Below are 24,370 nucleotides of genomic sequence, written 5' to 3' on the forward strand. Positions count from 1 at the left end.
CATGCTTCATGACAGCCTGGAGTAGCACTGATGAAACGAGTGTCAGTTTGCTCCCAGAATCTCCCGTGCTTTCCCTTTACCTCAGTGAACATGCACCTGTTGATGTAAAGAGAGAGACAGACTTTCCCTAAATTAAGACACTACTCTGATGTAAGAAAATAGCAGTGCAAACAGTTGAAACTGGTTGCCCTTCACACCCTGTTGGAGCTTCGCACATCTCTATCTAGTGGTCAAAGTACTTCTTTTCAGGCAGACAGTACTCCATAAGATCTCACTTTCATCCAGTTGTAAAAAAGGAAGGGCTTTGAAATCCGAGAATTGATAGAGTGCAGCACTAATTGTGCATGACTCTCAGCGCAGTTCAGTGCCGCCAGTAATACCCTCTAGTACTCATCTCACTCATCGTTTCTATATTTTACCTAATGTGACTTCCCACCTGCTATAAAAATCTTCTGTGTTCTCTTAAGCCTTTCAGCTTTTAGCAGCCTGCCTTCATCTGTGAAACCGGGATCAAACACAACAAAAGTGCCTGCCTAATCTTAAATGTAATCCCTCTTGCCTGGGTTTATGCTTGAGCTGTAGCTGCCTTTAGTCCTCCTATTCCTGTCTTTGAACTCAGGGTTTAAGACACCAGGGTCTCTAATATTGTTGCCACCACAGCTCTGAATATTTTCCACCTGTCTGGTTTCTGTTACTTGCGCTGTGCAGTACACGGCGACATGAGTAGTGTGAGTCTGTGAAGAGTCCCCCAAAATACAATAAAGTCACTAGAAACTGGTCTGGCATCAGATCTCTCATACTGTTTTTCAAAACAAGAGTTCCTGTTATTAAACAGCTACTGAMCCCTTGGCAGCAAGATGAGACGGGTGAGTAACTGCAAACAATCTCCCTCTAAATTTCAACACACTGTTCTTATCTGATGGTGTATAGCTTCAGTTTATAAGATTGGCTTGACAAAACTGGAAGCTGTGAGGCCCGCATCACCAGACCTTTAGGAAGCTAGAAAAAACAAATAAATGGACCTCTATTTTCCCTTACAATGATGTTTTTCACCAGAAGGATCGTCTTTTACTAATTCTTTTAGCTTCCATTCATGCTGTATCTTTCGTGTCTCTGTGTGTTTGTTAGCAGCAGCACAGCGTATCCAGACTCAGGTCACGGATGTTCCCTTGTGTGCATTCACTCAGAGCCTGGCCAGCGTCTTCCTTCCATGAAAGGAGGGATGTAACTTCTACCCTTTAATCTTCCTAAGTTTTCCTTGGGCTTGAATATTCCAAATACTATGTAGTTCTAATTATTCCAGTAAAACACTACAAAATCTCAAGTGCTTTTATTCTCCTAAAAGCTGGCAAGGGATCTATAAGATGTCTGTATTTTTGTTTGACTTACTACATGCTTTGTTTTGGCTTTCTCTGCCACTTGCCAGCACAAAACCAAAATCTGCAAGTTTCCCTCTTACCCACCCCATGCCAGATTTTCCAGGAAGTGATCTGTAGTGTTGTGTCCCTTAAGGAGCTGTTGTTCCCACAGTAAACATCTGCCCTGAGAATAACAGCATAAGGAGAGATGATTAAAAGCTATGTAGATCTTATGTTCCTTACATCTGTCTGTCTATAAYGTATTTAAAAAGAAAATTTCAAAGTTTCTACATGAATTTTTAATTTAATCTAAGACTATATTTGCTTCATATAGGAATTATTTTCTCTACTGAGCTTAAAGAAATGATTTACTATCATTTTCTAAAAATCACGTTAAATTCAACAAGTTGGTTTTAGTTCACTTAGGGTAATTTCTCTAATTCTAAACAACAATCTTTCATTAAACTTTTACAGATAAAACAGTGGATTAGTTTAAAATCATGCATCTCCCAGGTAAGCTGGTCATTATTCATTGTGAAAAACACAGCTATATACTTTAATATATGTTTTTGTTGATTAATTATGTAAAATAATATCAGTTTTTTCTTCCCCAGATTTGAGAGAAAAAGTCTTCTGTTTAAAAGAAGAACTCCTGAGAAAATAAATTTCATTTCAAAGTTTATTAGCAAAAAGGAGCCTTTGTTTTAGTCTTAATGGAATCATTCTCCTAGGATGACACAAATATCCATAAAGCATCATGATTTCATTTGGGTTATAAAAAAACAAAACAACTTTATTTTCCCTTGACGGAAAACAAGATTAGCTATTTTAGCTGTATTGAGTAATACAATAATGGCTAAATTGTTTGTCTCTGGCCATTGCATGAGCATGCAGGGAGCAAGGAAGAAGACATAAAAGATTTCCTCTGCACAACAGCTGAAGATTAAGAGGCCGTGTCCACAGAGTGCCGAGGGACTCATTTCTGGAGCACATCCTTCTCCACCTCCCACCTGCTGCTGCACCTCTGGGCATGGCCAGGGAGCTGCCACACCACCCACACAGCCCCCAAGAGGCCCTCCAGCCAGGCTGGTCTCCATGCTTGCAGCCATGCATGTGCATGCCAGGCAAATCTGGCACTGAAGGCACTGTAGATTTATCGCTGCAGTGTTTTTCTCTCCTTCCTACACTCCCAGGCTCGTAGCAAGATAGAGAGGGAGCAAAGAGGAAGTTGGGCCATTCTCTCTACCAGCTGATGGGCCCCATCTGGCATACACAGTCAATGAAGCTGCAGCTTCCTACGTTGTGTGGGATGCATATTGTCCTGGTTTCTACAGCTGCGAGGGAGGTTGTCCTTCCTGGAGCCAAAAACTGCGTAGTGCTTTGTTTACATCAGTGCAGCTGTGAGATCCCCCAAACGCAGCCCAGCCATCCAAAGCCAAAATGAGCTCCTAAGCAGTATGAACGAAACTGTCTTCCTGCATCTGTCTCTTCAATTGCATCCAATAAACTGTTCACTAGTAACAAAATAGGATGAGGCTGCACGACACAGAGCACAAGTTAATGTGACTGTAATGGCTAGTCAATGTATGCTTCAGTGACCCATGGAAAAGGCGCTCCCCCAACCCCTGGTAAAACTAACTGTATCCTGGCAAGACCCTGGAGAGGCCCCTTAATCTTTGCAGAGGTTAAAGTGGCCAAATTTCAAAATCTTTTTTTTGGTCACTATGGAATCTCATATCAGAAAAAAAATCAGTAAGGCTAAGGTATAGAGAACTAACCAAGTTTACTTAAATTGGTTGCAAATGTTTTTGTCACACACACACACACACACACACACACACAAAAAAAAAAGAGAGAGAGAGAGAGAAAAGGAAAAACAGAAGTTAAGAGATTTCTGCAGATTGTCTGAGGTCTTCAGACTTTGGAAACCTGCTGATTAGTCTGGGATAAATCTTCAGAAAATAGTGGAAAATGTGAATATTGAAAATCTCAGTATACTGCCCCATGTCAGTGAATGACACAAAGAAGCAGAGGTGTCTAGCTGAGAAATGTAGTCAGGCTGAGCAGGATCAGAGTCTACTTGTAGCATAAATCTGAGAATCAGGCTGACCTAATACAAGTATCATCCTTAGTTCATACATATATTGCCTTAGGACAGTTTTTGACTCTTAAGTTCAGAGGAATTTTATTTTTTAAAAGCAAATACAGTGAAAAGAAGACACCATCAAAATATCTTTCATAGCACAGAGAAATAGATTATGTTGTTTGTAGAAGATATATACAGGATACAAACATACATAACATATAAATATAAACATAAACATATAAAATGTTATGAGAGCTCCAGCTATCACACCATGAATATGTTCTGAAATTAAACAACTAAAAAGGTTTAACAAGTACATTTAGTTTTATTTTCTTCATGATTCATTGTGAGCTCAGATATTTTACGYTTCCTCAAGGCAGAGGCAATACCACTTTTGAGAAACATGTAATGCTGCAGATTTATATGCATATATGAGAAAAGGATTTCGAAGCACAGTATGATAAACAGTTTTTAAATAAGAAACATTACTGATAAAAACAACTGGGAGGTGTATTGTGTTTTTATAGACTGAGCTTTTCTTTAGGGACAATGCAAAGAAGACCATGCAGAAAGCCTTGTACTTCCTGGAGCCATCCTGGAAGTAAGTGTTATCTTAGAGAACCGTTGTAAACAGAAGTCATTCTCAAAGGTGAACAACACTAAAGGGCTCATGAGTAATCTTGTGCATCTCAGTAAAATAGCTGTAGTATATCTTAACTAAACTTCTATCAGTATCCACTTTAATGTGGGTGTCACCAGACCTACACTACACTGCAGTGATTCTAGGACTATAGCGTAGGCATGTCACAACTGTTCATGTTGAATGGCTTGGACTGCACAATACAATTAAATTATTTTCAGAATATGGAAGGCAAATGAAAAATCATTTTCAGCAAACAAAGGCTCTTTGAGGATATAAGGAAATAATTTGGATAAGGGATTTGCAAAATATTTGCAAATGTAAAGAATAAGTAAATAATAATTTAAYGTTAAAAATAAATGTTTTTGCCTTTAGTGGATAAGGAGAATTTTTTCCCCCCATAATGAAGGGGGGGAGGGGAATGGTGGTAGGGGGTTGMCACTGAACAGCTGATGTTCCCATCAGCAGGAAGAAGAGGGGAAAAAAAGTTTTGAGTAAATACTTTTAAATAGACAACTAACTAAATAACTATATAAATAATCTATCCAACTTTCATTTCCTATTGTTTCCTAAGGAGAAAAAAAAAGAAAGAACACTCACTGCTCAATCAGATTCTTCAAAAAGTCCTGAAGGGTTCTTGAAAAATGACCCATCTATTTCTACATTTGCTTAATTAATGCAAGAGAATGTGTCAAATATCATTTGTGGTAATGGATTAAGAAATTATCTACACGCAGCCTTGGAAAGCTCCAGGCAAACAGAACATTTCAGCATCATTATGCAGAACACTCTGTCTTACGTCAAGACGTATCTGTAAAAGTTGAGGTAAAGTGAATGGGTTATGAAAATATGTATAGTTTTAAATTTTCTTGTAGCACACCAAAGCTGAATTACCATAATACTTATATAAATAATGTCTCCTGTCACATAACTCCTGGCTTTCCTACTCCAGCTCTGCAACCCTGAATGTATATTTGCTCTCCTTTTTGCTGGTGTATCTGTAAAGCTTCAGGCAAATTTTCCTTACTGATCCCTTTGCACCTGCTCCCTGAATCAAACCAGAAAGATACTTCTTGTCTCCTTCAAATTCCTCCAGGTGACATATATATTCTGCGATGCCTACAAGAAGTGTAACCTCCTCATGATTGCTGGGATGAGTGGTGAGCAGAGATCACTGAGGCATCTCTTTGAAAATGCCTTCTTGAACAATTTGATGCATATATTTTACTAATATATATATATGATTAATTTGCCAGTACCCATTTCCCCAATTTGCCTGCTGTATCCCGACCTCTTCTGATGAAGAAAAACAAGCAACATAATTGCTATATGTAAGTGCAGAAGGCAAAGAAAAAGCAGCAGATGGGCTTTGAGGTGAAGAAGACCAGAAAGTTTCTCTGAGTTAGAATGAATAAAATACTATGATCCAGGGAATCCACACCTTAGCAATTACAGAGAAACTGCAAAGGACATTTTTCAGCAAAATATTTATCCAACATAAATGCAGTTTTGAGGCCACCAAAACTATTTGAAAATTTAAGTGCAGTTGTGCTGGGGAGAAGGTGAAAGAAAAATTGGGACTTGGTGAAACAATTCTTTTCCGTATTTTCCATATGAGATATTCCCATTTTGGGTGCTAAATTTACAAAAGGGAGTTCACTTTCATCTCCTAAATTCCTAAACTAGGAACTAGGGAACTCCAGCTTTGTGAAATATAAATTAATCAGGAAATCAACAGTGATTGTATTTAGCAATATACCTGAGATGGCTGTGTCTACTGACAGCCCTGAAAGCAAAATTTGCTAAAGAGAAGTAAGAGGATCCTGTACAGCATTTCAGAAATGAAAAAAAATGCTTGAAGACAAGCTTACCTTTCTTTGATAAGATCAATTAAGAGGTTTTATCTTCAGTAACCAAAAGAGTTTTGGTGCCCAGGATTTGAGAGAAGACCGCTGTATCTGATTCTCTTATAGTGTCACTTCACACGAACATGAGGAGACAGTATCTGTGATATTTGACACCCAGACTTTGAACTGATCTTGCAAGGAAATCAGATGAGACATGTAAGACACCCGGTCCTGAAGGGATGGGTCTGATGCTGAAGATCACAGCTCTTTATCTAGCACTCCTCTGAGATGCTTGCATTGCCTTGGTCAATAACAGAGCAGCATGCCTTCCCCTGGCATGTCATAGTGCCTTTCCACAGAAGAATCAGTTTAAAGCAATCTGACATTGCTAGCAAATTCATAGACGCCTTTACTTTGGGCCTAGCTCTGGTTTACAGGAATAGAGGAAACATTGCAAGAACTGGCCACAGCTCTGCTCTGTGGCTGCGGGGTGATCTGGAGCCTAACGCGTTGACTTACTTCCCTCTCTTCCCTCTACTGTACCTCTTTGATCACACATCCTGCATTCTAACCTGAGAAAATTTTAGAATTAAAAGATCAAAAGATCAAATCTTTGGACATTGTAGCCAGAAGCTCTTCAGCTATGAACTGGAAAGTCAGGATACTCCCACCACACTGCTGTAAGACAAGTGGTGAGGGAGTATTCAGAAAAGAGTGGGTCAGCTTCTCTCTCCATTCTCCTGGCTGGGAAAATGATATTTCTGCCTTTGCATTTTCAAAAGGAGTTGAAACAGTGGAGCAGTTCATGACTAGGATGGTTGTTTCTCCCAGCCATTATGGACTGGCTAAATCTCTGCCTTTGTGACTTCAGCTGGTGGAAACCTGGACATTTCAAGAAGGACATTACCATTTACAGTATGTTGTAAACAGGATGGAAAAGTTCTTCAGGCTCAGAGGCTGCTTCACACTCCTCTGTCCCATAGCAGACTGCCAGCAGAAGGGATAGAAATGGCCTCCTCCTTGGACTAAAACTGTGGAGAATGAGGCATCAGGAAATGACAGAGAGGTACCATGTCAGCAAGAAATCATACCAGCTGACTCGGGAGGAGGGAGAAGATGCAACAGTCCCTACAAAACCCAAAGGTTTTCCTTCAGGAATGCTTCCTAATAAAGTATTCTTCACTTATTCTTTGGTTTCAARTAAGACAGGTTAGGTACATAAACCTAGCAGGAGGATTTATGCCATGAAACTCAGTTACAGATTTATCAAAACCAGGCCAGAAATGGAGGTTTTAACACAGCTGTTGCACCCTCTACTATCTGGCTTTTTGTGCTTCCCTGTTCAATGTGATGGCTTTTATGAAGTTTCTTCTTAGCTGTACAGCTGTATATAAATGGCCATATCTACATGGTCACTTAACTATACAGCAAATCACCAAACATGATGCCAGGTGCCTAACACCCGGAAGGTAGTTCAATCCCATTCAGCTCCAGCTCTAATACTTTGACATCTTGCTGTCTGAGTATGTTTTGGGTCTCACTGCAAGTTGCACTTCACTAAGTTGTACTGTTGCACTTCATCCTGTTTCTCTCGCTGCAGACCTCTCACTACATGAGAAAATTTCTCTTGCTACATCGTCACCCAGTTCTCCTCAGCACTAGTGATGCCTTCTGGCTGTGTGTCAGGAACTTTCAGTAGCACACTCTTACACTTCGCATCAAGACCATTAATGAAAATGCTAAATCCAGCCAGTCCCAAGACTGAACTTTGAGGAACACCAYGAATAGACTATAATCCATGCAGCTGTTCCCCTTTCAGCACAACTCTGTTCTTCAGCCAGTTCACAATGCTTGTCTAACCTCTATCTTCTCCAGTTGAGGTAATAGCTTCCCAAGTGGCACATGTCAGATGTTGTATTGATAGAGAGAGCATTTCATTTCTGCAGAAAGTCAGTAGTCTTATCAATATTTAAATGTTGGAATARTCTGGTGTGATCTGCTTTTAGAAAGGCTATATTGAAGTCTATCGTCTTCTCCATTTACCACTGTTTTTCATTATTAATTCTTTCAAAGTTCTCTCCTGCACCACCAACGACTCCTTAAGTTTTGTTTATGGAAGGCCATTTAATGAATCATTAGCCTGTAAAGCTAAACATTCATTTGTGATGCAGTAATTTTATGTTCAGAAGACTTGCTAGGATATGCCTTAAATGAACAAAGAATACAGAGAATTCTGCACCATAACTTAATTTCTATTGAATGAGACTTGCAAGCCAACTTTTATAGACAGATTTCAATTCCTGTCTTTGTTTGCTGGTTCTGCTCTTCTACAATAAAACCACATGGGATACAGGGAGAGCAGGAAAAACTCCAGGGCTGTCCTCTAAGGATCTCCCAGGCCAAATTCTTTGTTCCTTCTTGTGGTGTTTGCTCCATCTCTGTATCCCATCTTCCCCCTCAGCCTTGGCTCCAACATCTGTCACTCAGTCATTAGCCTCCATCTGTGTGCAGAAACCAGCGCTCTCCAGTGATTGACTTCAGGCTCCCAGAGGACTGGGCACCACGCTTACTTTATCTCTTTCTCTTGCCACCCTGGGTCCAGAACCACAGTTCCCTGCTACTACTGAAAACAAAATTACAGAACAGGCACACAGGCCTTCTTAATACAAAAAAATAACAGGATGTGGGAAAGGGGCTGAGATCTGAAATGCACAATGCTGAGGTTCCTGCTGCTCAGCCTGGCTGGCAGGGCATCCCCACAACTGCACAGATGTGTGCTGCTGTCTYCACACCTAGGGGAGCAGCACTGGTCACTGAGAATTCTGCAAGTTTGGCAGAGGATGGCCAAACAAAATAACCCTCTTCTGGTCTATACTTCTCAGGCTGCATTCCAGCATTCCAGAAGCCCAGCATGTATCACCATAAATTTTTGGTGCCTGAATTCACTTTTTTCCATCCCTTCAAGTACCTTTTTTTTTTTTTTTTTTTTTTTTTTTTTTTTTTTTNCTATTTCATAGTTAAGTTATTTCAGGATTCCAGAAAAAACATCTCCTCCTCTCAGTTTGTTTCCTTCGTGTCATATCTTCTGCTGCCTTTCCTGATTCTTAGGAGCTATTTTCCTTTTCTACCATCATTTGGAGGTGGTTGTTGACTCAAATAGCTATGGAAGCCTTTCCTTACAATTTTCTCGCCTCTGCTTGTTTGGCAAATTCCTAGCACATTTTGTAATTTTGATTAACGAAGATTTCAAGCCTCCTCCACATTCAACCTCCTGAGCACTTCAGTCCAGTTGACTTTACTAACCACTTCCTTTAATTTCTCAAACTTTGCCCTCTTGAAATGACTCTATTTATTTTAAACTTAATCATCTCATGCCCCTGCAATGCAAGGTAATTTTCTACAATCCAGAAGTCCTTATGCCTTCACCAAACATAGTCTAAAATAGCTAAGTGCAGATTCTCTTTGCCCTTGCATGATTGTGACAGGAAGAAATGAACAGTGCTTAAGGACTCTGAGCTTTTATCATCACAAAAAAGCAATAAGATTTGTAAATGCAGTTTTCCTTCATAGTAGGCCTTAACATGTATATGCTTCATATAACAAACTTCTGTGTTGCAGCTGTACTGAAATAATATATTCTGGAAGTAAAATCTTGGCTTTGTGAGGATAAAAGAGAACTGACTTCAATAGTGCCAGAGTTGTGCAAGTAATGTAAGGTGTGAGAGCTCTCAACATCCTTTTACAGAAGCTGGTTGTGTATCAGATCCAGTATGTAACAGGAAACAGGGGGGGAACAGGCTGATAAAGSCACCTGGAAGCATACCAATGTTTTTGTACTTTTGCACATATTCTTGGTAACAGTTGGTCAACAGAAAATGTTGACCTAAAAATCAAAATTATTATCTGGCAGTTACATGCTGTCTTTAAGTGAAACATAAACTACAGACCCAAATTAAAGCCCAGAGATAGAATGCCCAAATAGATGTTATAATCATGGGCACTGGGCTTCAGATGTTACGGTCACATGAGGAGATACACAGTCTTTGCTTTTAGCTTAAAATAATCTGTTTGTGATTCATCATTCCTGTAACTAAAGAGGGACAAAAACTGTAATAAGAATTCAATTGAATTTTTCTTCAAATAAAAAGCACAAACTTCAGCTGTCCTCATTTGTAGTTTCATATTACTCAATATTCAACGTGCATTCCAATGTCTASCCTGCACTCATGAATGTCCTTGCCAATCTTTAAATTTCAGTGCAACTCTTCACTCTGTAAAATATTCCTAYCAGACATTCATTACCTTGTTTTGCTCAACAGCATCCATCACTTACCTGGAAGAGACAAGCATTACAGCTCACCACAAACAACCAACAGAAAAAATCCAAATAACAGATAGGCACAAGGCAAACTTYTCTGTAGGAAGTCTGTACCCTTGGAGACAGTTGAAGATGGTGTGTGGGACAGTGGGCAGAGGTCTCCCATAGAAATTAGTAGAGATAGCTAGTTTAAAGATAGTTTCAGTACCCTTCTACTCCRCTTCAATTAGACTAACATGAGTGGAGGTGTCACAGATAGGCCCTGGGCCATCTCTGCAGCAGGACAGAGCGCAGAGCACAGCAATGCACCTTTCCCACGTGCGCTCTGAAAACGTGCGCCCTGCTAACAAGTCACGTAGTATGCTAGCAGTCTATCCGAGGAGTCTACACTGTATTAATAGTGTCTTTACACTGAGCAGTACAAACTTAAGATCTTAAGTATCATTGAAAKTCAATTGGTGTTAAGCTCCTGTTTGCCAGTAAGATACTCTCTGCAAAGCAAAATTGCTTTTAACATTAGGCATYTGATGGCAGCTAATAATGATTCTGTGCACAGTTACGAGTCAAATCTGAAAGCTGGACATAAACACACGGTTTGTTTAKGCTCTTGTGAAATTAACCCCAAAACAAAGTAGTCACAGTGTGAGAATTATTTAACAAATACATGAAAATAAAGATGATCCACAAGGAAGCCCTAATTGGTCAGCCCAAGGAACAAGTGCTTAATATATCCCCAGTTTTATATCAAGCATTTGAATAAAATTTTTATTTTTTCAATTCCTACAGTGAGATGAGCACAGAACCACCTAAAACAACAAATAGGCACTCAGCTAGGCTGGTCTTCAGAGTCCAGACACTCCTCTTCGCCTATCCATTCTATGAAACAAAGCCTGCTCTCCTTTGCCATCTATGTTATATGAGAGAATAACAAATGGGAAACAATAGCAGAAGGAGCAAATTAGTTTGAACCAAATATTATAATAAAGCCTATAGTTATTTTCTTGTTCTTTACTATTTACTACAGAATAGATATCGGCTTTCTGACTGACCRAAACCAACTACAGCAGGCGTTGTAAACAAATGAAGTTTTAAAAGGCGATTTAAATCCAGGTTTCTCATGATCCCTCCTGGCAAAGAATTAATCAGTTCAACATGTGAGGGGGTGGGACAGTCATTGCTGAGCCAATGTCTGAATCCCATACAGACAAAATAGCCTGTTTGTTTTTCTTTWGGAGAACAAAACTTTGTTGTTTCCTGAAGGACTACAATTCATAATTCTTCCCAAAGAAAAAAAGCATATATATATGTATCTATCTATCTTTTTTACTTGGGTGGTAAGCTATTAACATAATACGTAATATGTGATTACATATACAYGTGATCTTTCTAAACCTGGCCTTCAAAAATGTAGAAGCTTAAGTCAGCTATCAATGTTGTCAATAATAATGCTTTACAATTTCATGGTTGTCTTGTAAGAATTCCAGATAAGTCAGACTAGAAGAATGACTAATTGCTATGGCAAAGCATTATGGACATTAACAAATAATTTGTCATTGTAATGAATTACACCCTTATTTTACAGCTAATTATTAATGCTTGCCTGACTTGGGGAGAGGGGGACTGGTGGTTATTTGATTACTGATTATAATTTTCTAATTACTACTGGCAGCCAAATATTTTTCTTCCGTTTCCCAAATAACAGCTATTAGGCTAAAATGTGTCTGGGCAAGTCTCCTATATGCTTACAGAGTTCTACAAATGGAGATCAACATATAATAAAAGCCAGGACTCAGTTTGGAACATTCTGTTCTTTTTCACAGTACAAATGTACATTTTTCTGAATGCATTTCTATATCTCTCTTCTATTCTCTACAGCATCCACTTGAATGCTATAAGGATATTTCTTCTGGGAAGAAAACTCAGAAAGCAAGTGTGAATTTCTTTCAGTCAGTGACAGTCAAGAAGATTCACAAAGAGATTGTACAAACGTTGTTTATGCCCACTGCCTGTAATACAGACCGCACAGGATTGGGAACATCTCTGTCGAGAGCTGCTGTTCAGAACCCAATACAGAGCTGGACCAAACAGAATAATGTATCCTTCACAGAAAGAGGAATAAGTGTTTGATTAAAGAGAATTTTTGAGAGATATGCCATTTACACACTCTCTCATTTGCATCAAAGGTGATCTTAAGAGAGACTACAAACCTCTTCCATGTATTGACTTCCATGTATTGGATAATAGGCTAATCTCCTAATTAACCGCCAAGTAAATGAAGCACAGCCCTTCAGTTTATGAGAAATACCTTGCTTTATCATCGAAATTCTCGACTTCCCTTTCAGGTTTAGTGTACCGTCTGAATATTTCCAAAGACATTGTGTACATGCGTAAGCACTGCATTTCTTCGTCACATTAGCTTGGCCTCCTACATTTAACTCTTGTGCGCAGGTGCCTCAGTATCTTTTGATAGACTGATTTCACCTCGGTCACACAGACCCTTCCACCCCAGGAGGCACACAGAGTTYTCCCAGTTTATACCCCCATTTCTACAGACCAGAGGAAGAGTCTTTCTTACGCCACAGCCGAGTGACTGTATCTACCTCTAAGACAACTACAAGGGAACAGAACTGGACAAATATAGACAAAAGTAAATCTCATGTTATAACTCCAAATTTTGCAGTTTTTGCTGTAGCAGTGTTGCCTTTAATAAAAGTCCTATACTTACAACTTCATTCTTAGTAAAGCAACCTKTGTTTGAAGATATCTACAAGAATTATATCTACCACTTTAGGTAATGCCTCAGTGAAGTTAATATACTCATTTTTAGTCTTTGGAGGCATCAGTTCTTATAATCCTGTTCATATTCCGAATGTGGGGAAAACTTCTGTCATTTGATTAAGTAGATAAATAATWCATGAAACATATTCTTGTAAAATTCATGCAGTTATTCTTCCATATACTGGTCATATGTTTGGGCAAGTGGATGACTTTAAACATGCCAGCTCTACCACTGAGGAGTCCTACAAACCAATACTTTCCAAATTGATAAAATCAGGACCCTACTCTGACTTCTTGCATAAAATTTTTACTCCTACATTTCAAAAATAATAGTTAAAACCACTGTCCACAGATTATCACATATTTTGCAAAGCTTTATATAAACTGAAATGACGGTGTGAGTCAGAACAGTGAACTGCAAGCAGTAACGGCAGAGGAGCACATACTTCCCCTGCCACCGCAGTAGGGTCAGTAACCTCTGGCAAAAGAGCAGGGCAGACAACCGGGGTGGCTTCTTCCACCTCCCTCTCACAAAATGCTAGAGCTCGCACCTCAGAGTGCTTAGCAAGAACTTCTCTGCCCACTAACTGAGTGCAGCTGAGGCTTGAGGCTGAATTATTTGCTGAATTTTGGAATGTGATTTAATTACCACCAGAATCAATGCCTGCTATGTAGTTATCTGCATTACTGAATTCCACCAGTAGATCAGCAAGCTCCCTTGCTTAGCTCCCAGATGCTCTTTTGCTGGTTTTGATGTGTATATTAAATTACACCAAGGACCTTTACCATCATAGTGATGTTCAGATGTGAGTTGAAGGGCAATTTACTTGGTTGGCAAAACATAGGTTAATTTAACTGTGTTATTATTAATCAAAGGATTAACTGCTGTCTCTAGCTGTACCACAAGTACCTGTGTCCTAGGAAGAAAATTTTGTAATAATAATAATAAAAAAAAACAATCTGAGTGTTAGAGAAATGTGGCAAACTTTGAACAGAGCCATAAGGAAGGGAAGATAAAAAGTGTGAATTAATCTTAGCCAGAGAGAAACTTAGAAACTCTAAAAATACAGCCTGCTGTCTCTTCCCAGATACTTTCAGCAGTAGCCAGCTACCAGCAAGTCAGTATGTGTCTGGRAATACATATAAAGATAGCTGATATCCCAGGGCATCTGAAATAGCTGTCTCCAAACTCAGTAGTAGTCCAGCAGATCCAGTAAGGACCCTGGCAGTAATAGATAACGCTGACAGGRGAGGAAAAAGGCCGTAATTCGTCTCCTGTGTTTTCATGCATCCCCTACCATTTATCCCAAGAACATGGCTGTCATCCAGCAACCACCAGCTCCTCAGGCTGCTCATATGCACACACTGAAAATTAAATACGGCAGCTGCAATTAACCTTTGCTCTTTGGTAAGTGTTTATGGAATAAAAGGCAGCTTTTAACAGGCTGATACTGAAATCTGTTTGGTGTTTGAAAACACGTAACTGCTAATGGAGGGGGGGAGGCTGTAATGGTACCAGGTGGGCTTCCTGAGGTTTGTGTGCGTGTTATACTGTCATGCTCAAGAGCGGACAACTAGCCTCTTGGTAAAAGAGGTAGTCATCTTCTCAGAAGCACCATATCAGAATGAAATTAAAATCTCGGAGCACACCATTGTTAACTCTCACAGAACCAGGAAAATATTAAGAAAACATGCAGAAAATTAATGCCTTGTCTAATATGCCTCTTTTTCTTTTTCCAAAAATATCTTCCTTGTCASCAGAGAGCACACTAGAAAAAGTCATGGCAAATTGAGCAGCTTCTGCTCTAGTGAAGTAACACAAGTTTCACAGCAGAAAACTGACTTAAGCCTTTGCAAGTCCTCAGAGATGACCTGAGTCATCATTTGTGGCTGAGCAATAGGAGGGTAGAGCACCACCCTTCTCATTTTGATCGGTTTCACACCTTGGCACAGGTCCTGGGCAGAAAACTTGGACACCAAGAACTTCTGTGGTTTGCAGGGCTTAATTAAGATATCAGTTTATTGAAAYGTTCCTGATGAGGAGGAGAAGGCAGGAGGCTAACAGTTTTTAAAGCAYTTGTGGGCTGAAGGAGAGCACTCAGGTAGGGCTTGACTCCAGCCGAGYTGGAGAGTGAGATCATTTGAGACAAGTCTGTGTCGCAGGATGGGGGCTTTAATCCAGTTTTAATTTACTTCTGAGCTTTGCCCACACTTTAAGTAGCTTGCTCCAGCCTGGGCATCTGTAAAGCATCAGACTGCAGTTGGCTGTGGGTCTCCTCTTCTGACAGGAAGGCGTGAAAGGGGATTTTGCATGAAACATGTAGTGGAATTTGTGTTATTTATGACTTTTTCCTATTAAAGGTCATGAGATTTTGCAAGTATATAGTGAATTGTTTTTGTCTCACTCTTATCCCTGCACATTTTATTCTTCTCRTTGGAAATGGTGAGAAGGAGGGGATGGCCTGTGGAGAAAGTGGGTAAAACCAGAAACAGGTTCAAGATAAAAGAGTTGGTAAACAACCTGAAGGATTTTTCCCCCCACCATGGGGAAATATATTCTTTTAAATCATCATCTTTCCCTAGATTTACAGGAAAAAAAAAGTCTTGGTTRTGTCAAGTTGACTCAGAACTTTACTTCTATTGAAGCTTAGGTTGAACTAAGCTGTTTAATGTTTSCCTTTTCCTTGATCTTTTCCCTAAAGGGGAGCAGATTGCTACTGCATTTTAACTATACCAAGAASGTTTTCACACAATTTTCCCCAAATCTCTTCCTCATTTCCTACAAAGTCAGTTACTGCCATGCTATAGGGGTTTTTTTAGTACATCCTGTACAAGGAAAGATGCAAGATCTCACAATAGTCGTATTTGTGCTAGTCTCACTGTCAAGGTGGCCAAGATTTYAAAACTTCAAATAGAGAAGAAAAATGAACATATTTAGCTCCTGTTAAATAATTACAAAAATAACAAACATATGTAATATTTTGAATTAGGTCCACATGTGAAACATTTAAAGATGTGCTCTTCTTTGGACATATTCTGATAAATCAACAAAATYGTGTTTTCAAAGTGCAAGATAACTTATATCATTGGCTCTACCATCATATTACTAGTACGGCTAGCATATGACTGGCAATCAGACAGGCCAGCACTGCTGAGCAGACGCAGCCGGCTGCGGACAGATGCCAGCAGTGGGGCGGGGAGGCGGGATCTTTGCCATACGGGTGTCTGTCCAACTCACAAGTGATTTCCAGAGCTGGTCCTGAGATCGCATAGCTATATACAGGACAGCAGTGCAGACTGGCACGGTCTTCCGAAAAAGACTCTTCAAAGGGCAAGCTAATAGAGAGAGGGAAAAGAGAGAGAAACACATTCGACATCGCTAGCCACGTTTGCCTTGCTGAGTTCCTGGCTTACATTGCTGCAAATCTGCTGGCTCTTATTTTAGTAGCAAAGATAACTGCATGTTTAGGATGAAACAATAGGCATTTCAATAAATCAGTATTTAATAGCGTGGTTAATTGTGATCAGCATAAATGCAGCAAGAAATAAGAACTTACTTGAACTTTTCACCCATTCCTTGCCCCTATCAATCTTAGTATTACTTTGCTGCTCTGAATAAGGATATCGGGGTAGATTCATGGTGCTAAAGCTCCATGGAGAGGCCAGCAGTTTGATAATAAGAGAACCCCTTTCATCTGACACAGGCAATTTCCCAAATTCTCCCTACTTTCTGCCACATTGCAGCCCCACAGGCTATGACCTGGGGAAAATGATGCTATTTGGACAGAGCGAAGATGGCAGGACATGGCTCTCACAACTGCAGCTATGAAGGTTTGGAAATATACAGGAAAAGCCTTTTCTTCTGAGATTCTCACTTACTTAGATGTTTTTGACCAGGTTTGTTCCGCTGTTGCTTACTCCAAGCATGAATAGGAAAGGGAAGAGTTGTTCACATGATGATTTGGATGAAAACAATTTAAAAATTGAACAGAAAAAAAAAGTGAGAAAAGAAAACAGTACAGCTGTGCCACTAATGGCAGTCTAAAAGCATGTCTGTGTMGTCAGGATATCATTGAGGAAATAAAGTCATTTCTTAACACTCTATGAACWAGAGAAATCTCAGCCTTTGGCCTTAGCTATGCAGTTTACTTCTGGGCATTTTTACCCCATCCACCTGAGTTCCTCTAAGGAAAACAAAATGTTGTAGCAATTGATGCCCAGAGTAAGTGACCTGTATGCTGCATTRGTGAATTTGCTTCAAGAGCACACAAGCATACTTCTTTGAATTTGATTATCAGCATAAACAGTATGAGGCTGTACTGGAAGAGGCTTTCTTTTAAAGGCAGTACTTCTCTGATGAGTTTATGTAGYAATATGTATTTAGTTTGCATTTGTTTTACAGTAGCATGTAGAGGCCCCAGAAAAGAGGCCTCCAGAAAAAAGTGCTATTTTTTTCTGGGTGCTTTTTACACAAAAAAATAGAAATCCTAGCCTCTAAAAACTCACAATCTAACTATGGGAGATACACTGAGAACCTAAGAAGTTGTTTCTTACAATTCTTACAACTATTTCAGAAATCACAAAAGGAAGCCGTATTGTTAATCGTCTACATTATCAGAAGACAATCACATGTCTAAATTTACCGTGCCTTATTGTTTGGATACAATGACATAGATTTTCCATGTCTCCTATTTTAGCCTATAGCATTTTTCCTGACATAGTTACAAATGTCAGCCTCTGACAGAGTGCAGCAGTCATGAACACCACAACATACATTCATAGAAATTGCAGGTAATCCTCCCACCTCAGTGTCTCATCTTTGATATTAGTCAGAGCTGTATGCTTAGAAAACAGTGCAAGAGGCCCCTTGAAATGATCAATTATAAAATAACTTCTGTAAAGAGGAAGTTTTCTTCCTTATTCCCAACACAGAGATTTTGCTGTTCTCTGAAACTCAATGTTTCAGGTCTCTTGAGAACCTTTTATTACCACCATTAGCTTTACTTTGGATGATCTCATCATTCATGTAAAATTCAATTCCTATGTGAGGAACATATACTAACGAAGGGGTCAAATAAATTCAAAGGGATTAACCCTCTCTAGTTTCCTCCAGGAAACTGAGAACATATATTTTTTTATTTTTGGCCTGTTTTCCAGACCAATAACTTTTTGCATGTATTGAGTCTTCTGAGAAATTTCTTCAAGCTTTGTGAAAGTTAGCTGAACCTTCCCCTCCCCTATGGATATCCTGTCTTTTGCATCAGTCACCTGCATGTTACATTTTTTTAAACTATTATCAATTGCAACTAAAAACCTCAACATTTTTTAAAGCTCTACTAAAATTTTATCTTGTAGAGTGCTTATTTCTTGGCAAGAAAAGACACACTTGTGTCTGTTAATGTATCTAGTTCTCAGGAGACTGCAAAGATGATTTACCTCTGACTTTGCCCAGTAGAGCCAAAATGGATCATCAAAAAGAAACATTTCCATAGATTTCATCCATGAAAAATACAAAGAAACAGTCTTGTTGTTGCCTAGACCTTTCCCTCTTTCCCTGCTTCTTAAACACAGGTACTACTTTTGTTAATGCCCAGCTTTATGATACCTACTCATTTTGATAGTTTTCCTGAAGAAATGTACTGCTGAACTAGCAAATTGTGTACCAGTTCTGCCATAATTCTCAGAAAGTGTTTGCTCCTTGGTTGACTGCAAGAACCTCTCATAGTTTTACGTCTATCTCCAGTATCCATTTCCAGATATGTATTCCTGTTATCTGTCTCATCTTTGCCTCCCCTATTAAGCCTCATTCCTTCGACTGAAAGGGAGATACAGTATTAATTTGAGTTTTGAATAACATCTGACTATTCCAGGTCTGTATCTCTTTCATCTTTTTTTCCACTATTTTCTTTATAAATATACAGCTGAAGAACATCTCTTTAAAAAAAAATCTTCTTTCTGAGGTATGAATCAGCTTGACTTAGCAATTCTCACTTCAGCACTATGATTTTTTCACTTATATATCTTTCTTCATTCATCAGATTTTTTTATTTTTTTGTACTTCTTAGAGGTTGTCTGCCTGCCTGCCTAGGCTCGGTGTCATTTTGCTAGTTATTTGTCTGTTTACATCTAGTGCTTCTCTCTGAAAATCTTTCTATGTCACTTCTGATACAAGTTCTTAATGATACTAACAGCTTTGCAAGGCTCCTCTGCGTTCAGGTCCTTATGTTCTTCAGTCCAGTCTCATGAAAATTATCATCTCTTTTATTTTATCAAAGTTCAGTTTTTGAATTTATASTCTTAGTAGTCTTATTTGTTTTCATCTAATCACTTGATATAAATGGGATCAACTCATATTCACTTGGTCCAAGGTTATTTACTATAACMTCATTTCTTCCACAACACCACTTGCAACTCTCCAAAATCAAATCTAATGAAATATTGCCTCTTGCTGTTTCCATGATTATTTAATGAAAAGCCTATTGGTTATCAAAACKAGGAATATCCAAGACACTGTTAGTAGCATTTTCTTATCTACTCTATTAACCTGTAAGTTAAAGTAATCCAAAATGATATTGTCCGTACTCAGATTTGACTCTGTGGTCTACAGCTAACTTGCTGTACTCTTCCAGTAGAACTTTTTCTGTGTGCCTTCCCAAAATGGATAGCAACCCAATTTCTTTTCTATCCACTCTTATCTCTTCTTGCCAGACAATACACAGCAAAACCTCTATGTGATATTAATCTCAAATTTCTGGCTGCTAAGTAGCTGACAGAGATTTGTTATAAAACAATATGGTGGTTTGTGGAGTTTGTTTCTGTGCTGGGAGATGGATGATTATATATTTGATTTTTCTCCTTAGGTAGATTAAAGCTAGATAAAAAGATTTCTGTTCCTACCTTCRAAAATATATATTTGGGTGGAAGCCAAGAATAGAAAGCATGATCTGCATAAAAGAATCAATCATGATAATTTATTAGTCTAAGAAAAGAGGGCCCATAACTGAAATCTTTGTGCATTTTTAACTTCTGGTATGAAGGTTCTATATAATAAGATGGTATAAATAATTTATAAGATTATAGAAGTAATCAATAGTAGTAGAAGAATAAATATATATGTATTTATATATATATATATTTATATATAAAGGAATTCAATCTATATCAGCGTTAACACAGTGGAAGCTCACACTTCAGAAAACAARTATTTTTTAAATAGAATTGAAATACTTTATTTTTCAGATATTGTTTTCCTCTATTCTCTGATTTCAGATAAATCTTCCTGTATACATTTTGTCTTCCACTCGAAATTTCATTCAGGAGAAAATGGTAGAACATTTATATTTGCATTTATTTTGAGAATGTGACTGTCACTGATCATAGAGGGAGTGCATTAATCTTGATTTTAATTACCAAAGTAAAAGAAAGCAGCTTTTATTTCAATTGTAACTGTGCTACATTGATAGCTGCAGCAGACTCCTGTCTTACTGCTCTCCTCTATTGGAAGCTGAGCATTTCCAAAATAACATACAATTGAGTTTACTTTCCTTGAAAGTCCTAAGTAGTGCAACTGTATAATCTATGCCTCAGTATAATATCTGTGCTGTTGTTTATTTTAACCCCCATAGAGTTCAGTTCAATTCCATCTTTCAGGTACCTTTCTTTGAATCCCTGAAAAGTGAACTAAATACAATTTTTGTGTTCCAAAAGTTCTTATGTTATAACTTGTGTCTCTATAATTAAAATTTTTTTATAAAGATGCTTTTGCTGGTTTTTCCAAAGGCTTGTTTTCTCTCACCATTACAGAATGGCACCCAGCTGGGCAGTTGCAGTGAATGGTCATAGAGTCTTTCAGCACTCCCATTAAGACCTGCCTTTTTGAGGTTTTTATAATGTGTCCATTTTAATTCACATCAGGCTAAATCTTGGCAAGTGCATTCCCAGCTTAGGAGTAAATTGGTTGTGCAGAGTTGAACTTACCTGGTTGTTTTTTTATTAGAATGATGCCAAAACATCAGGGCCCCTGAGGTCTATTTCTACCTCATACAAGAACCATCCAGTAACTAGGGGATGGTTTAGCATTACCAAAATCTTGGGACAACTACACTCCATGAACTCTCTATTTATGTCCCATTCTGCTGGTCAGCTCTAACTTTCCTTCTTCTGTGGGACATTAAGTGAAAGTCATTTCATTTACTACCAGTCTGTCTCAAGAATATACACATTATGCTGACCTAATGTGTTGCTGTTCTAGTTAGGAACAAGAATGACCTAAAGGGTCAATCTACAAGGGTGGGCTTAAAGCTAGGCTTACAGTGAGATACACAAGTGGTGCAGCTAAAGATGTGCACGGCTGAACCCAGACACAGACGGATGTGGCTCTYGAGAGGATACAGAAATCGTCTCCTTCTTCCCAAACCCACTCCATCCCACCTGGCCATCACATGGACATGATGCAGGGGAGCACACCATGCTCACAACCTTCTCCCAGAAATCTTCTACAGTAGCTGCATACRGGCACGAAAAGCAGTCAGTGACCAGCTGTGATGTAAATCCTTCCACCTCACCTTGCTTGGACCACGTCTGGTCAGTGTAATATCAATCACAGAATCATAGAATCCACTGTTTCCACATAGCCTCAATTATATTTTTAAGATGAATGTGTTTTGATTTCAACAATCCTTTCAAATTGTGATTTGAAGCTGCTTAAATTGGGAATTAAACTGTCTTCTCTTCAAAATATATTGATTGTATTCAAAATACATTGGAGCCTATTAAAAAGAAAGTAATATAGCCTCTAGACTGCACTATCATAATACTTAATTCCACTGTTGTTTTTAACAACATAAACAACATACACTGTTGGGATTTGGGGGCTTTTGTTGTTGGATTTTTCTTCCTTTTTAATTATGAGGCCCACTTCCTTTCCAGCTAAAACACTGAGATTCTTTTCTGAATGCTAACTAAAAACTGAGCTATTGCTGATTCCTATTAGTGGAGTCATCTTTTTAATAGCTGTGGTTCATCACTGAAATTTTAGGGGCTCTCTAGTGTCCTGTTAGCCATGTCCACAAATGGAAGCAGTCCCAGTGGCGCACATCTAACACTAAATTGTCTTGAGCCACTAAGTTGGTATGTTGCTCTGTATTTGATTAAGTTGTTCTTTTGCTACCTTAATTGTAAGTGACTTTGACAGTTTTATTTTCCCAGTTCAACAGTGTTAGCAGAAAGATAAAGTTTGTATATCCCCTTTGTATCCAACTATGTCAAGTTAAATGCCATCTGTGGATTGGTATATAAAATCAATATATTTTTTTAAATGCAATCAATAGCTTACAATTACTTCCTCTACTTCAATGCTTTTAACCTTTGCACTTTGGAAATCTTTTTATTACACAGCACCAACTAAGCAAAAGGAATTAAGTACCATTTTATTCCAGTTTGCCTGCACTGATACTGCTCCTCATAAGAATAAGAGGCATAAGAAAAACTACAGTGTAGCTCTATAAATAGCAACAACACATACAAAAGAATTCTTACCTTGTATTTGGCTAGTTGATGAAGAATAGGAAAAATACATTTTGGTGGACAGTGTTGATTCTTCCATGTTTATTCACTGTGGATAAGTAACAAATAGAAACAAGTGTGGTAAAATTGAGTTTCAAATATTACGCTATAGACTGTAACTATCTACTGCATGCTAAAGAGTGTAGCAGTCAGATATGGCAAATACCAGTCAGGTCATCTTGTTCACAGCTGCGACAGTTTAAAATTAATCCCAACAGTGTGCACACAATTTTTTGCTAAATTTGGTTTTAAATGACCAAAGCATTTAGGCTTTTAGAGTTTGCTGTGGAAAGTGTTCCACAAAAAAAGTAGATCTCAATTTTAGAATACGTCTTCTAGATGCTTTCARTCTTTATTCACTTTACTCACATTGTCCCAGCCAATAACTATTTCAGGGCCACCCTCAGACATGGCCCTCCCCTTTCCCTGACCTATTTGCATTCTGGRTGCAAAAAGGAGAGAAATGCTGAGATGCAGACACACATCCCCCATCTGTGCCCTCAGAATGCCACAGCAATAGGAACAGGATGCATTTTCCGATGGCTCGGATAAGGAAGGGATGACATTTGAGCCTGCCAGCACCCACAGTCCCCCTCAGGAGAATCCAACATTGCCACTGGATCTAGAGGTCATCTAGGATAAACACTTAGAGCTTGACTTACCTTGACTTTGTTTAATTGAGTTAAGTACAAAGTGTGATTTTCAACAAGGCTATTTAAAGCCTGGAATTTCGATGCTTCCTTCCGCCAGTACATGCGACTATGAAGACAGCCGCCGAACCTTCTTCCTGCGTCTTTCCCTGAGAAGACATAATCTTTTCTATGTAACACTTGCACACATCTTTCCCCACCTGTGATGTTATTTAGTCTCAGCTCTTTGATCAGATTTGTACATTTGCACWTTGCAAAAGGCCACAGTCTAAATACCAGGCAGGCGACTCACAACCTTTGTGCAAAACAATTTGCATGCAAATTGAGAAAAAAACAAGTGGATTTACAGCAGTGAATAACTACGTGAAGAAATGGATCAAATTCAGTTAAATCATGCACTTATCTGTGCTCAAAAAATTCCCTAAACGAAGCAAGCTGGAAAGTTTCACTCYGTGGCAAGTAACAGTTCTGTTTTGTGATGCTGGGCATGGAAAACTACTGCCTCTACCTTCCTGAAGGACTACATGTTCCAGCAGAGGAATAGTTCAGCGCTGTTCTCAGGAACACTGTGTAGCACAGGAAAGAATCTGTTAATTGTCTTTTGGAAGTGTTTTTAGTATACAGGAAGGGAGTGCCATGTCCATTTAAAAAGAAATATATGCGCTTGGAGCATAACCCTTTCTATGAGAATTCATAGGCGTCTGATATTGTGGAAAACATTATGCAGTCAGTTCATGAGGTATCACATACCAGCTTTTGTCAACCTTTCAGATATCCTTACAGTTCATCCAAAAAAAAGTAGGAAATCCGCTCACTGCACCTCCCTGAACATTAAGTATTAATTAAGTATTAAGTATCTGAGTATTGCTGAGATGTACACTTTAAAGGAGCTCAAAAGTCTTCAGAGATAAAGTTACCACAACATGCTCAGAGGAAAAAAAAAAAAAAAGGAAAAAAACACACTTGTACACTTAACTGAGGGAAGGGAYGCAACAAGATACTCTGTCTTGCAGTTTTCTGCCATCTTTGGTATGCCTAAAGCTTCCCACGGCCTTGTTGCAGTTACGTACTCTAGCTAGAGGTACCTACTTCTTACGAGGACGCTGGGCGCAAGGCAAAGACCGCGCAG

General features: G+C 38.8%; 1 protein-coding gene across 4 annotated transcripts in view; it reads right to left on the reverse strand.

Moving 5' to 3' along the window:
- Positions 1–22,712, reverse strand: part of LOC146597967 (uncharacterized) — a 66,323-nt gene extending 43,611 nt beyond the window's left edge. For all 4 annotated transcript variants that reach the window (XR_014895354.1, XM_085301145.1, XM_085301143.1 and 1 more), the window contains exon 1: positions 22,565–22,712. Coding sequence is in view for 3 of the 4 variants with exons in the window: in XM_085301145.1 (XP_085157271.1) it covers positions 22,565–22,631 (67 nt within the window). In the remaining variant the exon portion in view is untranslated. The remainder of the gene's footprint in view (positions 1–22,564) is intronic.
- Between the last annotated feature and the right edge of the window lie 1,658 nt (positions 22,713–24,370).

The sequence above is a fragment of the Rhea americana genome, unplaced genomic scaffold (assembly GCF_003343005.1).
Source record: "Rhea americana isolate MKP2758 unplaced genomic scaffold, rheAme1 scaffold_173, whole genome shotgun sequence".
Classification (NCBI taxonomy): Eukaryota; Metazoa; Chordata; class Aves; order Rheiformes; family Rheidae; genus Rhea; species Rhea americana.